Source organism: Cebus imitator, unplaced genomic scaffold (assembly GCF_001604975.1).
Source record: "Cebus imitator isolate Cc_AM_T3 unplaced genomic scaffold, Cebus_imitator-1.0 Scaffold655, whole genome shotgun sequence".
NCBI lineage: Eukaryota > Metazoa > Chordata > Mammalia > Primates > Cebidae > Cebus > Cebus imitator.
The window spans coordinates 497817-513263 of record NW_016107970.1 but is presented as its reverse complement, the minus strand read 5'-3'; the positions used below and the strand labels follow the sequence as shown (position 1 = coordinate 513263).

General features: G+C 46.6%; 1 protein-coding gene across 5 annotated transcripts; it reads left to right on the top strand.

The window, feature by feature from the left end:
- The first annotated feature begins 90 nt into the window (after window positions 1–90).
- Window positions 91–13890, top strand: GGCX (gamma-glutamyl carboxylase). 5 transcript variants are annotated; one of them, XM_017517990.2, is made up of 15 exons: window positions 91–357; window positions 740–910; window positions 2356–2514; window positions 2834–2999; window positions 5664–5742; window positions 6633–6739; window positions 8186–8349; window positions 8977–9242; window positions 9393–9524; window positions 9897–10048; window positions 10483–10652; window positions 10807–10985; window positions 11412–11421; window positions 11731–11926; window positions 12663–13046. In XM_017517990.2, exons 1-15 carry the CDS (start codon window positions 315–317, stop codon window positions 12853–12855), a joined length of 2187 nt encoding a protein of 728 aa, XP_017373479.1. In that variant the 5' UTR covers window positions 91–314; the 3' UTR covers window positions 12856–13046. The 5 variants fall into 5 exon arrangements, with proteins under 5 accessions (XP_017373479.1, XP_017373476.1, XP_017373477.1 ...); XM_017517987.2 differs by having other exon boundaries at window positions 115–357; window positions 11412–11559; window positions 12663–13890; XM_017517988.2 differs by having other exon boundaries at window positions 189–357; window positions 10855–10985; window positions 11412–11559; window positions 12663–13756.
- Window positions 13891–15447: the final 1557 nt, after the last annotated feature.

Genomic DNA, 15447 nt, shown 5'->3' with positions numbered 1-15447 from the left:
AAAAAAGGAAAAAAAAAAATGGAGAGGCGCCTCGGAAGGCCTGAGGGGTGAGGAGTCTAGGAGTGCGCCTGGAAATCAACGGCACTACGGGGTATCATCGCCCCGCCCCAGGGCTCCCCGTTCCGCCCCCTGTCGCCAAGCAAGGAATCCGGCGCTGCTGGTCCGGGCGTAGTATTTACGACAGTGCTGGCGTTTTCCGACCGGCCGCACAGCTGCTGACGCGTCGGGAGGCGGAGCCTAGGGAAGCGAATTCTCCTGGCGGCAGCTGTGCAGAGACGCTGTTGCTGTGACCCACTTGCCTCTTCCGCGGAGCGATGGCAGTGTCTGCCAGGTCCGCGCGGACCCCGCCCAGCTCAGGTAGGCTTAGGGCCTCGCAGTCCGGCAGAGAATACCGAGGAGCGCTGGTCTTAGAGGGGCGGTGGGTGGAGGACGCCCAGTGAGTCCTGGTTGCGGGGGTGGGGCTCCATGGGGAAAGGGGCGTGCTGTGACAGGTTGCAGCCTGCGGCTTCTGGATGATGATGACATTCGGGAGCACTTAACGGTTAGGGGGCTGTAGTCTGAGGAGTACTGGGACATTGGGGGATCTTGGAGGAGGGGCTGCACTGCCGGAATTTCTCTGTAGTCAGATCATTGAGCCAACCCAGGTGGGCGGAAGCTCTGGGCTGTTGGTGCTGTGATTTCTGTGATTTGAGGTGGAGCCCACTCCCGCACACACATATTCTCTATTTGTTGGTTGCAGATAAAGTACAGAAAGACAAGGCTGAACAGATCTCAGGGCCCAGGCAGGGCAGCCGAATGGGGAAACTCTTGGGTTTTGAGTGGACAGATTTGTCCAGCTGGCGGAGGCTGGTGACCTTGCTGAATCGACCAGTGGACCCTGCAAGCCTGGCTGTCTTTCGTTTTCTTTTTGGTGAGTCCAGTTTATGGGTGGGAGCAGTTTGGTTGGGGGTGGGAGAATGACAATCGTCAATTTTTCGGTTGCAAATAGACTTAGCTCCCTTTTCCTCAGAGCTGAATATATTGTATAAAAGAAGAGGTCTTTGTAACGTTTAGGATTAAACGTTACATGCTTTGTCTCCTTCCGTTAGGATTTACTTGGTGGCCGGAACTCCTTTTTTTTGAGACAGAGTTTCGCTCTTGTTGCCCAAGCTGGAGTGCAATGACGTGATCCCGCCTCGCTGCAACCTCCACCTCCTGGGTTCAAGCAGTTCTCCCGCCTCAGCCTCCCAAGTAGCTGAAATTACAGGCTAGGCCGTTGCCACCACACCTGGCTTTTTTTTTTTTTTTTTTTTTTTTTTTTTTTTTTTTTTTTTTTTTTTTTATTTTTAGTAGTTTTTTAGTTTCACCACTTTGGCCAGGCTGGTCTCGAACTCCTGACCTCATGTGATCCACCCGCCTTGACCTCCCAAAGTACTAGGATTCCAGGTGTGAGCCATCGCGCCCGGCTAGAAATGCTTTGATCTGAGGCTATATGATAAGCAGAGGCAAGGCAGCAGTGACCCATTTCGCTTGTGGCATGAAGTTGCCCAGAGGACTCAGAGAAACAGAGCAAGGGGTCACAAGGACCATACATTTTGGCTGTGACTCCCTAATCAAGAGCTTCTTAACTCAGGCCACAGCATGGTGTGCTTGGAATGGTTTACAGATGTGCAGAGATATTAGACTCCTTAGCCCAGTAGTTCTCAACTGGAGACCGTTTTGCTCCCTGGGGGATGTGAAGCAATGTTTGGAGACATTTTTAGTTGTCCTAACTTGGGGGAGGAAGAATAGGTGGCTTCTGGCATCTGTATAGAGGTCAGGGATGCTCCTGAATGTCCTATGGTACATTGGCTAATCCTTCTCAATAAATAATTAACCAGCCCAAAATGTGACTAGTCCTGAGGTTGAGAAACCCTGCCTTATCTCAAGCTTGCTTCCTGATCTGAGTAGCCGCTTCTGTTTATTCCTGGCATGTTGATGAAATGCAACTGTTTTCTGGGTGTGCCAGGAAGCAAAAATGGTTGAGAAGCAGTCCCAGAGCACTTTCTGAAGCTCAGTAGGATGGATCTTTCCAGCTGTCAAGACCTTATCAGTTTTTATAGCATTTTGTACATTTCTCTAATTTAATCCTCTCTGTAATCCTGTGACATAGTCCCCTCTCACAAATGGGGAATTAGTTAACTGAGCTGCAGGGGCTGTTCTAAAAGGCATAACTGACATAGCACTATGCAGAGTAGGCACTCAGAAATTAATGCTGAATAAATGGTAGAGCCAAGATTAGAAGTCTGACCCTGGAGCTGCACACTCTCAACTGTGTTCCACTGTATTCTACTGCTTCCTTATCTGAGATGACCTCCTCCCCTATTGCCTTCTTAGGGTTCTTGATGGTGCTAGACATTCCCCAGGAGCGGGGGCTCAGCTCCCTGGACCGAAAATACCTTGATGGGCTGGATGTGTGCCGCTTCCCCTTGCTGGATGCCCTACACCCACTGCCCCTTGACTGGATGTATCTTGTCTACACCATCATGTTTCTGGGTGAGGGGAATTGTGGGAGAGATGGAAATATTGACTGGCCTGCCAGAAACGCAGAAATAGAAGTATGCTGGTGAATAGTCAAAGTCTTTGGTGCCTTATTTCACTTCTGCTGTGATCAGTTTGATGCTGTTGACCTGTGTGTCACCTGAGCTGTGATCCCATAATTCTTTTTAAAATATTAAAATAACATTTAATTTTCATTTAGTTTTACCTGATTATACACTGTTTGATTTTTCTTAATGTCAGCTGTATTCTACCCCAGGGAAACTGGGTCTGTGGTGACCTCTTGACTTCTTAATCCTCTCCCTACAAATCCCAGGGGCACTGGGCATGATGCTGGGCCTTTGCTACCGGATAAGCTGTGTGTTATTCCTGCTGCCATACTGGTATGTGTTTCTCCTGGACAAGACATCATGGAACAACCACTCCTATCTTTATGGGTTGTTGGCCTTTCAGCTGACATTCATGGATGCAAATCACTACTGGTATGAGTCTGGGGGACCAAAGGGGAGGGGTTGGCTGGGTCAGGATGGTTACCAGAGATAGGGGCCCAGTGAGGTTTTAGAATTTGTCTCAGTAAGGATATTTTCAGTCACGCTTTGCAAAGTGTGGTTACAAGGTCACTTTGATCTGGGTGGATTTGGGAGGGGAAAAGGTCAACTAGTTGGAGTACTTAAGATGACAAAAAGCAAAATGGCCCCATCCCACCCCTTCATTCTTTCCATATCTCCCCAGGTGCCTTGATTTATTCACCTCTTGTAATCCTCTTAGAGAGAAAAAGAGAATACCAAAGCCAAACATAGCTATTTTCTGATACTTTAAGGATGGTTATATGGAAGAAGGAGTAGACTTTCTCTGTGTGAGCCCAGAAGGGCAGAGCTAGAGCCAAAAGTAGAAGTTGCTGTGAGGAAGAGATCATGTCAGGAGAAGAGGGCCCACCAGGGCTGCTCACCATTGCTCTTCTAGGAGGAGGTAACCCTTCCCCATTTCTGGCTTAGGTGACCATCTCCCAGGGGAGGTGGAGAAGGGATTTGAAAACAATGTGGCAGGGCAGGTGACCTTAAGGATTCTTTATATGTTGGGTGGGTGTCAATAAAATGAGTATGTGGGGGAAAAAATCTCAAACATTAAATTCATTAACAGTTATTAGATTTTATTTTTCTTTTTATTTATTTATTTTTAAATAGAGATGGGGTCTTGCCTTGTTGCCCAGGCTGGTCTTGAACTTCTGGGCTCAAGCAGTCCTCTCCTATCCCAAAGTCCTGTGATTATAGGCGTGAGCCACTGTGCCTAGCCTGTTAATACTCACATAAAAATACCCCTTTGGTAAAACTTGAAACTCATTCATAGTGGCCAGCTCTGATCACAGAGAATTAAGAGGCAGTTTTGACAGAATATCCTTGAAAAGTTCCGTTTTGGGGGTATATTTTTGAAATGACATCTTACTCTGTCACCCAGGCTAGAGTGCAGTGGCGTGATCATAGCTCACTGCAGCCTTGACCTTCTTGGGTTCAAGGGATCCTTCCATTCTCAGCCTCCTGAGAAGCTGGAACAACAGTGCCACCACACTCAGCTACTTTTAAAAAATTTTTGTAGAGACGGGATCTCACTGCGTTGCTTAGGCTAGTCAAAGGTTCCATTTTTATGACTTTATGCATTTTGAAAAAATCACGTCGTTTATTCAGGGGTTTCCACATGGCAGGCACTATATTAAATATTTAGAATTTTTCCTCATTAAAACCCTATAAGGTTGATGGTGCTGTTCACATTTTATGTTTTTTGGGTTTTGTTTTTTAGAGTCAGGGTCTTGCTCTGTCACTGAGGCCATAGTGCAGCGGTGTAGTCATAGCTCACTGCCAACTCAAACTCCTGGGCTCTTGCTTTAGCTTCCTAAAATGTTGGGATTATAGGCGTGATCCACTGAGCCTGGCCTGTTCACATTTTAAAGATAAAGAAACTAAGTCTTAGAGAAGTAAAGGATTTGCCTGCGGTCAGCTAGCAGTTAAGAAACAGAAGTGGGCCCCGGTGGCTCACACCTGTAATCCCAGCACTTTGGGAGGCCAAGGTGGGTGGATCACCTGAGCTCAGGAGTTTAAGACCAGCCTGGCCAACATGGTGTTACCCCATCTGTACTAAAAATACAAAATTAGCCAGGCATGGTGGCGGCATCTGTAATCCCAGCTACTTGGGAGGCTGAGGCAAGAGAATCACTTGAACCCAGGAGGCAGAGGTTGTAGTGAGCCGAGACCGTGCCATTGTACTCCAGCCTGGGCGACAAAGCGAGACACTGTCTTAAAAACACACACACACACACACACACACACACACACACAAAAAAAAAAAAAAAAAAAAAAAAAAAAAAAAAAAAAAAAAACCAGAAGTGAGTCTAGGTGTTCTTGACTGTAGAGTCCAGTGCTCTTGACCACAGTATAAGCTGACACTCTCTTAAAAAAACACACACACACACACAAAAAACAAACAAACAAACAAACAAAAAAACCAAAAAACCAGAAGTGAGTCTAGGTGTTCTTGACTGTAGAGTCCAGTGCTCTTGACCACAGTATAAGCTGCCCCTTTCCCAGTTTCTACTTCTTGAAAACTTGTTTTGCTTCTGCTTCCCCAGAGAACATCTGGTGTTAGTAGCCTAGGTTTATCAGCTCTCTTCCAGAATACAGGCTGTTAGCAGGGGACCCTCTTGCACTGCATCCTGGCATTCAGATCTATGAAACGTCAGTTTATGTTGTATGTTACTCTGCTGTTGAGTGTTTTGATTTTTTTTTTAAAGATAATATACTGCATATTTATTTACACACACATAGCTTTTCAAACATTCCATCAAATTCCTTTCCTTTTTCAGTAATTTTCTAGCATTTAGTCCTTTTTTCCTGATTTGATCCATTAGAACAAATTCAGTTGTGATCTAACAGGAAATACTGAACTTTTTGCTGTTATAACTTAGTAGCAATATTTCTTCTATGACTTGTATAATCACATTAGAATTTGCTCATATAATTCTAAAAGGTCTCAGAATAGCCAGGGAGGGTATGGGAGATGTGCCCAGGATAGATAAGATTATTGTATATTAAAGGAAAGATGGAGATGTAGCTGGACTAAGCAGCCCCCCTCAATGTTTACCTCCCTTGGTATAGGTCTGTGGATGGCCTGCTGAATGCCCGTAGGAGGAATGCCCATGTGCCCCTTTGGAACTATGCAGTGCTGCGTGGCCAGGTACAGCACTTTTGGACAGAGGGAGGAGCTCCTTGACAGCCACTGTGGTCAGCATGGTCATCCCACTGCCAGACTACACTCTCTGCTGCCTCCCTGGATCTTCTTTTTTTACCCTTTGCTGGAAAGCTAGGCTGGCTTTCTCATTTTTTCCAATCCCTTAATCCGTGAATTATCTCATTTGTCATGGAAAGACTAGAGCTTTGTCCCTTCTAGATTGAAATCCTCATAACAAAGAGAAAGGATTAAGTCTGTGCTTTATGACTTCTTCCTTGGTGCCTGACACCGTGCTTGGCATTGGTTGGATTTCAGTAAATGCTGGCTGGATGAATGAATTCCTGAGATGAATGAATAGAAGATGGAGTCTATTCTTCCTTGGGCCCTGGACTCAGATGAACATTTATTTTATTCATTAAAAAACATATAGCTGGGTGCGGTGGCTCAAGCCTGTAATCCCAGCACTTTGGGAGGCCGAGGCGGGTGGATCACGAGGTCAAGAGATCGATACCATCCTGGTCAACATGGTGAAACCCCGTCTCTACTAAAAATACAAAAAATTAGCTGGGCATGGTGGTGCGTGCTTGTAATCCCAGCGACTCAGNACGTGCCTGTAATCCCAGCTACTCAGGAGGCTGAGGCAGGAGAATTGCCTGAACCCGGGAGGCGGAGGTTGCGGTGAGCCGAGATCGCGCCATTGCACTCCAGCCTGGGTAACGAGCGAAACTCCGTCCCAAAAAAAAAAAAGTATATATAAGTAGGTTATTTGGGCCAAGGATTGTAAGCTGGGAGCATGGATTCAAGTGGTCCTATCTATATGCTCCTTATTTTATTCTTGCCCATCTGTAGAAAAAATTCTTTTTTTGCTTGAACTTTGTGTTACATTTTGTTTTCAGATCTTCATTGTGTACTTCATCGCGGGTGTGAAAAAGCTGGATGCAGACTGGGTTGAAGGCTATTCCATGGAATATTTGTCCCGGCACTGGCTCTTCAGTCCCTTCAAGTGAGTGGCAGTCAGGGTGGAGGCCTCTTTGAGGCATGGGTATAGAGCAGGTGATTCATCTCTCTCAGTAATGGCAGCTGTTCCTACTTTGCCTGAATTTGCCACATGCCTTCCTTTGTCCACTCATCTCTCTATTCAGCAGAAGCAGAGTCAGTGGTGTCAAAAGATTGAGCCCTAGCTGCTCTTAGGAGATATATGGTATAGAGGGGCAAGAAAGGAAAACAAATTTAAAAAGGTAAGGAAAGAGCTAGAACTGGCTGACTTGGTGACTGAGCCAGTGCCCCCAGCAGCTCCCGTCGGTGGTGCCCGTGTCCTTTCCTTGCCACTCTAGCCTCCTGTAAGACCGCTGCAGCTGGTATACTGAGAAGATGGGCACTGACTCTTCAGGCTCTGACAAAAAACATTATAACCGCTTCCACAAAACAAAGGGTCGCCTCTCTGATTTCTGTTTTCTTCCCATTTCTTCTTTACTCTTGTTTTACTGTATTCTTTCTTCTTCCCTGTTATTTTCCAGTTCCTGAAGTTTGACTTCATTATTATGTTAGCCAAGCATTCACCTTTTAAAGTTTCCTCTCACTCATGACCTCCATGGGGAACCTGCTTTCTACAACACACACATATGTCAGTGAAATTTTGTCCTAGGAGATCTGCCCTTGCTTATTACATAGGATATGTTGAAAAACATTGAACACCTAAAGTGTGTGAAAATGTAGAGGGGGCTGGGCATGGTGGCTCATGCCTGTAATCCTGGCACTTTGGGATGCTGGGGTGGGAGGATTGGTTGAGCCCAGGAGTTCAAGACCAGCCTGAGCAATATAAGACTCTGTCTCTACAAAAAAAATTTAAAAAACAGCTAGGCCCCCAGCACTTTGGGAGGCCGAGGCGGGTAGATCACGAGGTCAAGAGATCGAGACCATCCTGGTCAACATGGTGAAACCCCGTCTCTACTAAAAGTACAAAAAATTAGCTGGGCATGGTGGTGCGTGCCTGTAATCCCAGCTACTCAGGAGGCTGAGGCAGGAGAATTGCTTGAACCCAGGAGGCGGAGGTTGCGGTGAGCCGAGATCGCGCCATTGCACTCCAGCCTGGGTAAGATGAGTGAAACTCCGTCTCAAAAAAAAAAAAAAAAAAAAACAGCTAGGCCTGGTGGCATGTTCCTGTGGTCTCAGCTACTTGGGAGGCTGAGGCAGGAGGATTACTTGAGTCCAGAAGTTTGAGGCTCCAGTGAGCCATGATCATGCCACTGCCTTCCAGGGTGGGTGATAGAGCAAAACTTTGTGTCAAAAAAAAAAAAAACACCTAGAGGGGTGTCTTCATGGGTGGATTATGTACCTTGGGCCTCTCCCCAGCCACTGGAGTAGCCAAGGCACGTTCATACTATGAATGTCCTTTGACTGCTGTGTTCTCCAGTGAGCTGGTGCTTGAACTTTCTCCATGTGTTTGCAGACTATTGTTGTCCGAGGAGCTGACTAGCCTGCTGGTCGTGCACTGGGGCGGGCTGCTGCTTGACCTCTCAGCTGGTTTCCTGCTCTTTTTTGATGCCTCAAGATCCATTGGCCTCTTCTTTGTGTCCTACTTCCACTGCATGAATTCCCAGCTTTTCAGCATTGGTCAGTACCTGTAGCCTGGCAGGAAACAGGAACCACAGTTTTGCAGGAAGGGACTAGCCAGAGCCATTAATTGGGAGTGGGAGAGGGTGGTGTGAGCAGGAGCTAAATTGAACCCAGGGCAGTCACTACGAAGTAGGAATAAATGGGGATAAGAGGATTGGGGCTTCTGGGCTCAGTATGTTGTATAGTAAGGAATCTCCAGGAAGAACAAATATCTTATTACTTTCTGGCCAGGCATGGTGGCTCACACCTGTAATCCCAGCACTTTGGGAGGCCGAGGCAGGTGGATCACCTGAGGTCAGGAATTTGAGACCAGCCTGGCCAACATGGTGAAACCTGTCTCTACTAAAAATACAAAATTAGCTCAACGTGGTGGCGCATGCCTGTAATCCCAGCTACTTGGGAGACTGAGGCTGGAGAATGACTTGAACCCAGGATGTAGAGGCTCAAGCTGAGATTGTATCACTGCACTCCAGCCTGGGCGACAGAGCGAGATTCCATCTCAAAAAAAAAACAAACAAAAAACTTTCCTTTCAGTGGAACACCTGGGAGAAGTCTCCTAAGGGAACAGGGTTGAAGAGGTCCAACCAGACTTCTGAAATACATATTTTCTCCCTGCGTTCCTAGGTATGTTCTCCTATGTCATGCTGGCCAGCAGCCCTCTCTTCTGCTCCCCTGAGTGGCCTCGGAGGCTGGTGTCCTACTGCCCCCAAAGGTTGCAAGAACTGCTGCCCCTCAAGGCAGCCCCTCAGCCCAGTGTTTCCTGTGTGTATAAGAGGAGCCGGGCCAAAGGTGGCCAGAAGCCAGGGCTGCGCCATCAGCTGGGAGCTGCCTTCACCCTACTGTACCTCCTAGAGCAGCTATTCCTGCCCTATTCTCATTTCCTCACCCAGGTTTGTAAGGGCTGTGGAGTATATGGCAAAGGCTGGACTTAGAAAGGAACAGATGACAGCAGTTGGGAAAGAATGGGGCTGGTTTTGCAGCCCCTTCTGGGGTTAGTGTGAGAAGCGTTGGGCTGATTCCCCTCTGCCCTGCTTTCCTAGGGCTATAACAACTGGACTAATGGGCTGTATGGTTATTCCTGGGACATGATGGTGCACTCCCGCTCCCACCAGCATGTGAAGATCACCTACCGTGATGGCCGCACCGGTGAACTGGGCTACCTTAACCCTGGGGTGAGATGTCTGATGCTGACAATTTAGTGTTCTTCAGATCCCCCTTGTGCTTTGGGGTCTGGTTTTGTCTTAAACACACCATAAAGCAAAACAAATTTGAGTTTGCTCTGCCTTTTCTCAAGAGCCAGATTGAACTATCTTTTGTGTGGGTTGAGTTAGGACAGTGTCATTCATTTTCTTGAACTGAGATTAGATTTAGGAAAAGTAAGCACCACTAGCCCAGCAAGGAAAAATTCATTCCCGAAGGCAAGTTCTATGTTTTCCTAGCCAGAATGGACAGCAGGCAGGGATCTCATTGTGCCACTGGCAGCGCATGACCTGTCTTGGAAGTTGATGATAATGAGGTGGGACTAATGTGGGGGTTTGGGGCAGGTATTCACACAGAGCCGGCGATGGAAGGATCACGCAGACATGCTGAAGCAATATGCCACTTGCCTGAGCCGCCTGCTTCCCAAGTATAATGTCACTGAGCCCCAGATCTACTTTGATATTTGGGTCTCCATCAATGACCGCTTCCAGCAGAGGTGGGCAAGGGGAGCGGAGAGTGGGAAAAAATGGAGCACAATTCTTTTTACCAAGATAAACAGCCCTTGCTCCCTGGTGTTGTCTTGCTTAAAAGGCTGTCCTTCCTCTAGTGCATGTCCCCATTGATCTGGTTGTGGGCATAGCTGGTTGCTTCCAGCAGGGGGCACCATCATCCAGGAGAAAAGTGAGTTGACTTTTTTTAGACACTGTTAACACAATGCCTTCTCAGGTAGCCACTAACCCCCATTATCCCCAGTGCTCCAGATCTCTTCTGTCTTCTCTCTCTGCCCTGGACTGGCAATAACATGGCAACACAAGCCATTTCTTTTTCCTCTATTCCCTCTCCTTCAGAATAATGATGAAAGGGACAGAACCGGAAGTTCTGGTGGGTGGGTGACTGTGGTGTCCTTAGAACATGGTTTTCTTTCCTAAGGATTTTTGACCCTCGTGTGGACATCGTGCAGGCCGCTTGGTCCCCCTTTCAGCGCACATCCTGGGTGCAACCACTCTTGATGGACCTGTCTCCTTGGAGGGCCAAGTTACAGGAAATCAAGAGCAGCCTGGACAACCACACTGAGGTGGTCTTCATTGCAGATTTCCCTGGTATGGAGCAAAGTGAGAAAAGGCTTTGCTGTCTTTCCTTCTGACTGCCTTGGCCAGGGACATTCCGTGTGGTGGGAGAGGAGAAGGGAATGCTTTTGAAACCTAAGGGGGTAATGGTGGTAAAGGTGTGTTGTCTCTGTTTTGGCTGGGAGTGAGTTCACTCTACCGTGGGGTAGGATGATGAACGCTGTTGGTCTGGCAGGACTGCACTTGGAGAATTTTGTGAGTGAAGACCTGGGCAACACTAGCATCCAGCTGTTGCAGGGGGAAGTGACTGTGGAGCTGGTGGCAGAACAGAAGAACCAGACTCTTCAAGAGGGAGAAAAAATGCAGGTATTTTGCTGGGATTAACAGCAGAAAGAGCTGAGTGTGGTGGCTCACACCAGTAATACCAGCTACTTAGGAGGCTAAGGCAGGAAGCCAGGAATTTATAGTCAGCCTGAGCAACATAGTGAGACCCCATCTTTAACAATTTAAAAAACAATGGCAGAAAGCTTAGATGAGCAAGGTGCATTTATTATAGACTGAAAATATTTTACCATAGCAGTAATGCAGTGGAGCTCAAAAAAAACAAAAACAAAAACAAAAAAACAAGGGCCCCTGGGACTGTGAATAAACTCATCTAGGATTCTAGAGGTTAGTTACTTCTAATTCCAAAACACAATTGAGTAGAAAGAAGCCAAGAGTCATAGAGTAGGGAGGCCACAGGCTGGCTAGAGAAAAGCTGGTGAAATTTATCCATTTCTTCTCCCTCATCAGTTGCCTGCTGGTGAGTACCATAAGGTATATACGACATCACCTAGTCCTTCTTGCTACATGTATGTCTATGTCAACACTACAGAGCTTACACTGGAGCAAGACCTAGCATATCTGCAAGAATTAAAGGAAAAGGTGGAGAATGGAAGTGGTAAGTATATGAACATTTGGCTAAGATAGCCCCTGGTTTCAAGAGGTCAGGGTTATGAATGAGGTTCCAGCCATTCAAGAATGAACTTGAAGTCTCTAGCTGGCAGAAGGGGAGTTCTAAGGGGAGAGAGTGATCCATCTCAGTGATTCCTTTTTTCTGTCTTCCGGGCAGAAACACGGCCTCTACCCCCAGAGCTGCAGCCTCTGTTGGAAGGGGAAGTAAAAGGTGGCCCTGAGCCAACACCTCTGGTTCAGACCTTTCTTAGACGCCAACAAAGGCTCCAGGAGATTGAACGCCGACGAAATACTCCTTTCCATGAGCGATTCTTCCGCTTCTTGTTGCGAAAGCTCTATGTCTTTCGCCGCAGGTCAGTTCACCACCACATTTGTCATTGCCATTGTATGTTGGCAAGCTTGGTAGCTTTCCTCTGGAGAGGGTAACACTAAAGACTCTTACACAAGAAACAACGGTTTAGCTCTAGATACCTTTTCCTGCCATTCTTCTCCCTAATTTACTGGAAGAATAAGTGGCCTATGTCTGATGGCCTGCTTTCTTGTTCTGCCTCAGCTTATCTCCAGCCTGTCTGTGGGCTGTTCCTACCCTATCCTAGAATCTTCTACCAGACTGTATAAAGAGTGGGGTACCAGGCTGGGCACAGTGTCTTATGCCTGTAATCCCAGCACTTTGGGATGCTGAGGTGGGCAGATCACTTGAGATCAGGCGTTCAAGACCACCTTGACCAACATGGAGAAACCTCATCTCTATTAAAAATACAAAATTAGCTGGGCATGGTGGTGCATGCCTGTAATCTCAGCTACTTGGAAGGCAGAGGCAGGAGAATCGCTTGAACTTAGGAGGCGGGGGTTGCGGTGAGCCAAGCTGGCGCCATTTCACTCCAGCCCAGGCAATAAGAGTGAAACTCCATCTCAAAAAAAAAAAAGTGGGGTACCCTTCCCACTGGGACATAGAGGGTCACTTGTGGGGAGATGCTCATATATGCCTGTGTTGGAGGAGCGAGGATCAGGTGCCTTAGAAGGGCTTTAGCTGAAATCCTAATGTTGAAACAGGAATTTGAACTGGCTCGGCTTTTTTCTGTTTTTCAGCTTCCTGATGACTTGTATCTCACTTCGAAATCTGATATTAGGCCGTCCTTCCCTGGAGCAGCTGGCCCAGGAGGTGACTTATGCAAACTGGAGACCCTTTGAGCCGGTTGGAGAACTGAGTCCCTCAAACATGGATTCTTCACATCCTAATCCTCCTGAATCAAATCCTGATCCTGTCCATTCAGAGCTCTGAAGGGAGCCAGATGTTGGGTGTAGATGTAGAAGCGGCTGGCCACAGATCCATTCTATACAATGGACATTTATTTGAAAATAATTCTCAAAATTTTTTTTACTTTTTTTTTTTTGTTCTAAAGCTCTTTTTAATTCAGAGATGATAACTTAGAGGAACCAAGAAAATAAAGCAAATAAGATTAAACAACTCAAGATTGAGAGGCCAGGAGGAGGTTAGAAGCAATGTGAAACTGCCCTCCTAAGATGGTAAGAGTAAGGTTTAAAGTGGCTCTTTAGGGGCTGGGCATGGTGGCCTATACCTGTAATCCCAGCACTTTGGAAGCCTGAGGTGGGCAGATCACTTGAGGCCAGGAGTTCGAAACCAGCCTGGCCAACATGGCAAAACCCATCTCTACTAAAAATCCAAAAATTAGCCAGACATGGTGGTGGGAGCCTGTAATCCAGCAACTCAAGGGACTGAGGCATGAGAATCACTTGGGCCCAGGAGGTGGAGGCTGCAGTGAGATGAGGTCGAGCCACTGCATTCCAGCCTGGGTGGCAGAGCAACACTCCATCTCAATAATAATAATAAAATGGCTCTTTGGGGGAAGCAATTTAATGTACCACGATGAAAATAATAGCTAACCGTTCCCAAGTGTTTGCTATGGGCTAGACACCATGTGAGCAATGTTTCCTTCATTACCACATTAGGCTGAGAGAGGCTGAAAATAATTTGCCCAAAGACATAACAGCTAGTGAGGGATGGACTGATGAATTGACTTAAGGTCCTGTACCCTGCCACTTGTAATTTTCAGAATCACTGATAAATCTGAAATAATGTAGCTTAAAATGTGTCTTCTTAATCAGAAGTATGATTGGATGGTGGTCAGGTTGTAAATGCACATAATTTATCTTCATTGCAATTTTGGTTTCTTCTTTGTTCCTATTATCTACATACACACAGTAAGTTTTTCACTAGCAGTTATGAGATTAGTCAGAATAGCAGCATCAAAGTTAAATAAGGAAATCTAGATGATTGATAGATTTTCTCTAAAAATAAGCTTACTATTTGGTATTATTTTAGCCTAATTAGTGAGCAGAAGGGGCGGTCAAGTAAGAATTAACCAAACTTAGTGAGAAATTAGGGAGTGCTTACAGACACTTTTTATAGGTTTGGGTGTACAAGGGTGATTCAGGAAGCTCCTCAGTTCAGTGAAAATTCAAAGGTTTAGCACTGAGCTAGGAGGTGAGAATGCAGAGCTATAAAAAAGGATCCCTGCTTTGGGAGCTCATGGTCTTGTAGCAGAGACTATGAGCTGGGATTACTAGGTGTGACCCTAGTAGGCTAGGTGTGAGCCACAGAGCCCAGCCAAATCTGTTTTTATCACTACCTAGATCTGTCAACCTTTATATTAGCATCTAATTAGGGATAGGCCAGAACAAGGAGTTGTCAAGCAGTTTGGGCCCCCCTTCGCTGAGGAGGCCAGTGGTAAATTGGCAGTCTCAGTAACTTCTTGCAGGTTTCTCTTCCCATTTTGTCCCTCCCTTCCTTGGACAGTGTTCCCAGGGTTCTTTCCTAAGCAACTGCCTTTTGACTATACATGCTTCAGATGATTTTTGGCTACTCCAGAATTTTCCAGTGATGCTAGATTTCTTTCCTGTGTCCTAGACTTATAGGTCTAAGTTTCACCTTGATTTCACACATTGCTGTTCAGTTCATCCTAAACTTACATGCATCCCCAACTCAGTCTTGCTTATTCTTTATTGAACGGCTCCACTCTATACCTTAACCAAGCTGTTATCATTAGGTCGTCAGCTTTGACTCTTCCCTTTTCCTTACATTTCTTACAGTTGCCAAGTCCCATCAATTTTACCTCCTGGATATCTCTTGAATCTTTTTTTTTTTTTTTTTTTTTTTTTTTTTTTTTTTTGATGGAATCTCGCTGTCGCCGAGGCTGGAGTGCAGTGGTGCGATTTCAGCTCACTGCAACCTCCTCCGCCTCCCAGGTTCAAGCATTGAATCTTTGTAAAGACAGGGTTTCACTCTTATCACCCAGGCTGGAGTTCAATGGTGCTATCTTGGCTAACTGCAGCCTCCCAGGTTTAAGCGATTCTCCCACCTCAGCCTTCCACGTAGCTGGGACTACAGGTGTATTTTTAGTAGAGACGGTGTTTCACCATGTTGGCCAGGCTGGTCTGAAACTCCTGACCTAAAGTGATCCACCCGCCTTGACCTCCCAAAGTGCTGGGATTACTAGGTGTGACCCTAGTACGCTAGGTGTGAGCCACAGAGCCTGGCCAAATCTGTTTTTATCACTGCCTAGATCTGTCAACCTTTATATTAGCATCTAATTAGGGATAGGCCAGGACTAGGAGTTATCAAGCAGATTGGGCCCCCCTTGGCTGAGGAGGCCAAGTGGGGCTTGGTGGAAAATCCCTTATTCATTCAAGGTATTGTATGGGCAAGCAATGGCTATGACATAGGATCCCCTGATTATTTTGTAAGAATGGGGGTGGGGGCCGGGCGCGGTGGCTCAAGCCTGTAATCCCAGCACTTTGGGAGGCCGAGGCGGGTGGATCACGAGGTCAAGAGATCGAGACCATCCTGGTCAAC

Excerpts from the sequence above, each read along its gene's own strand:
- GGCX (XM_017517987.2), top strand. The coding sequence starts at position 315 with ATGGCAGTGTCTGCCAGGTCCGCGCGGACCCCGCCCAGCTCAG. Across the intron at positions 10,986-11,411 it reads AAGAGGGAGAAAAAATGCAG|TTGCCTGCTGGTGAGTACCA; the intron begins GTATTTTGCTGG and ends CTCCCTCATCAG. Across the intron at positions 11,560-11,730 it reads AAAGGTGGAGAATGGAAGTG|AAACACGGCCTCTACCCCCA; the intron begins GTAAGTATATGA and ends TCTTCCGGGCAG.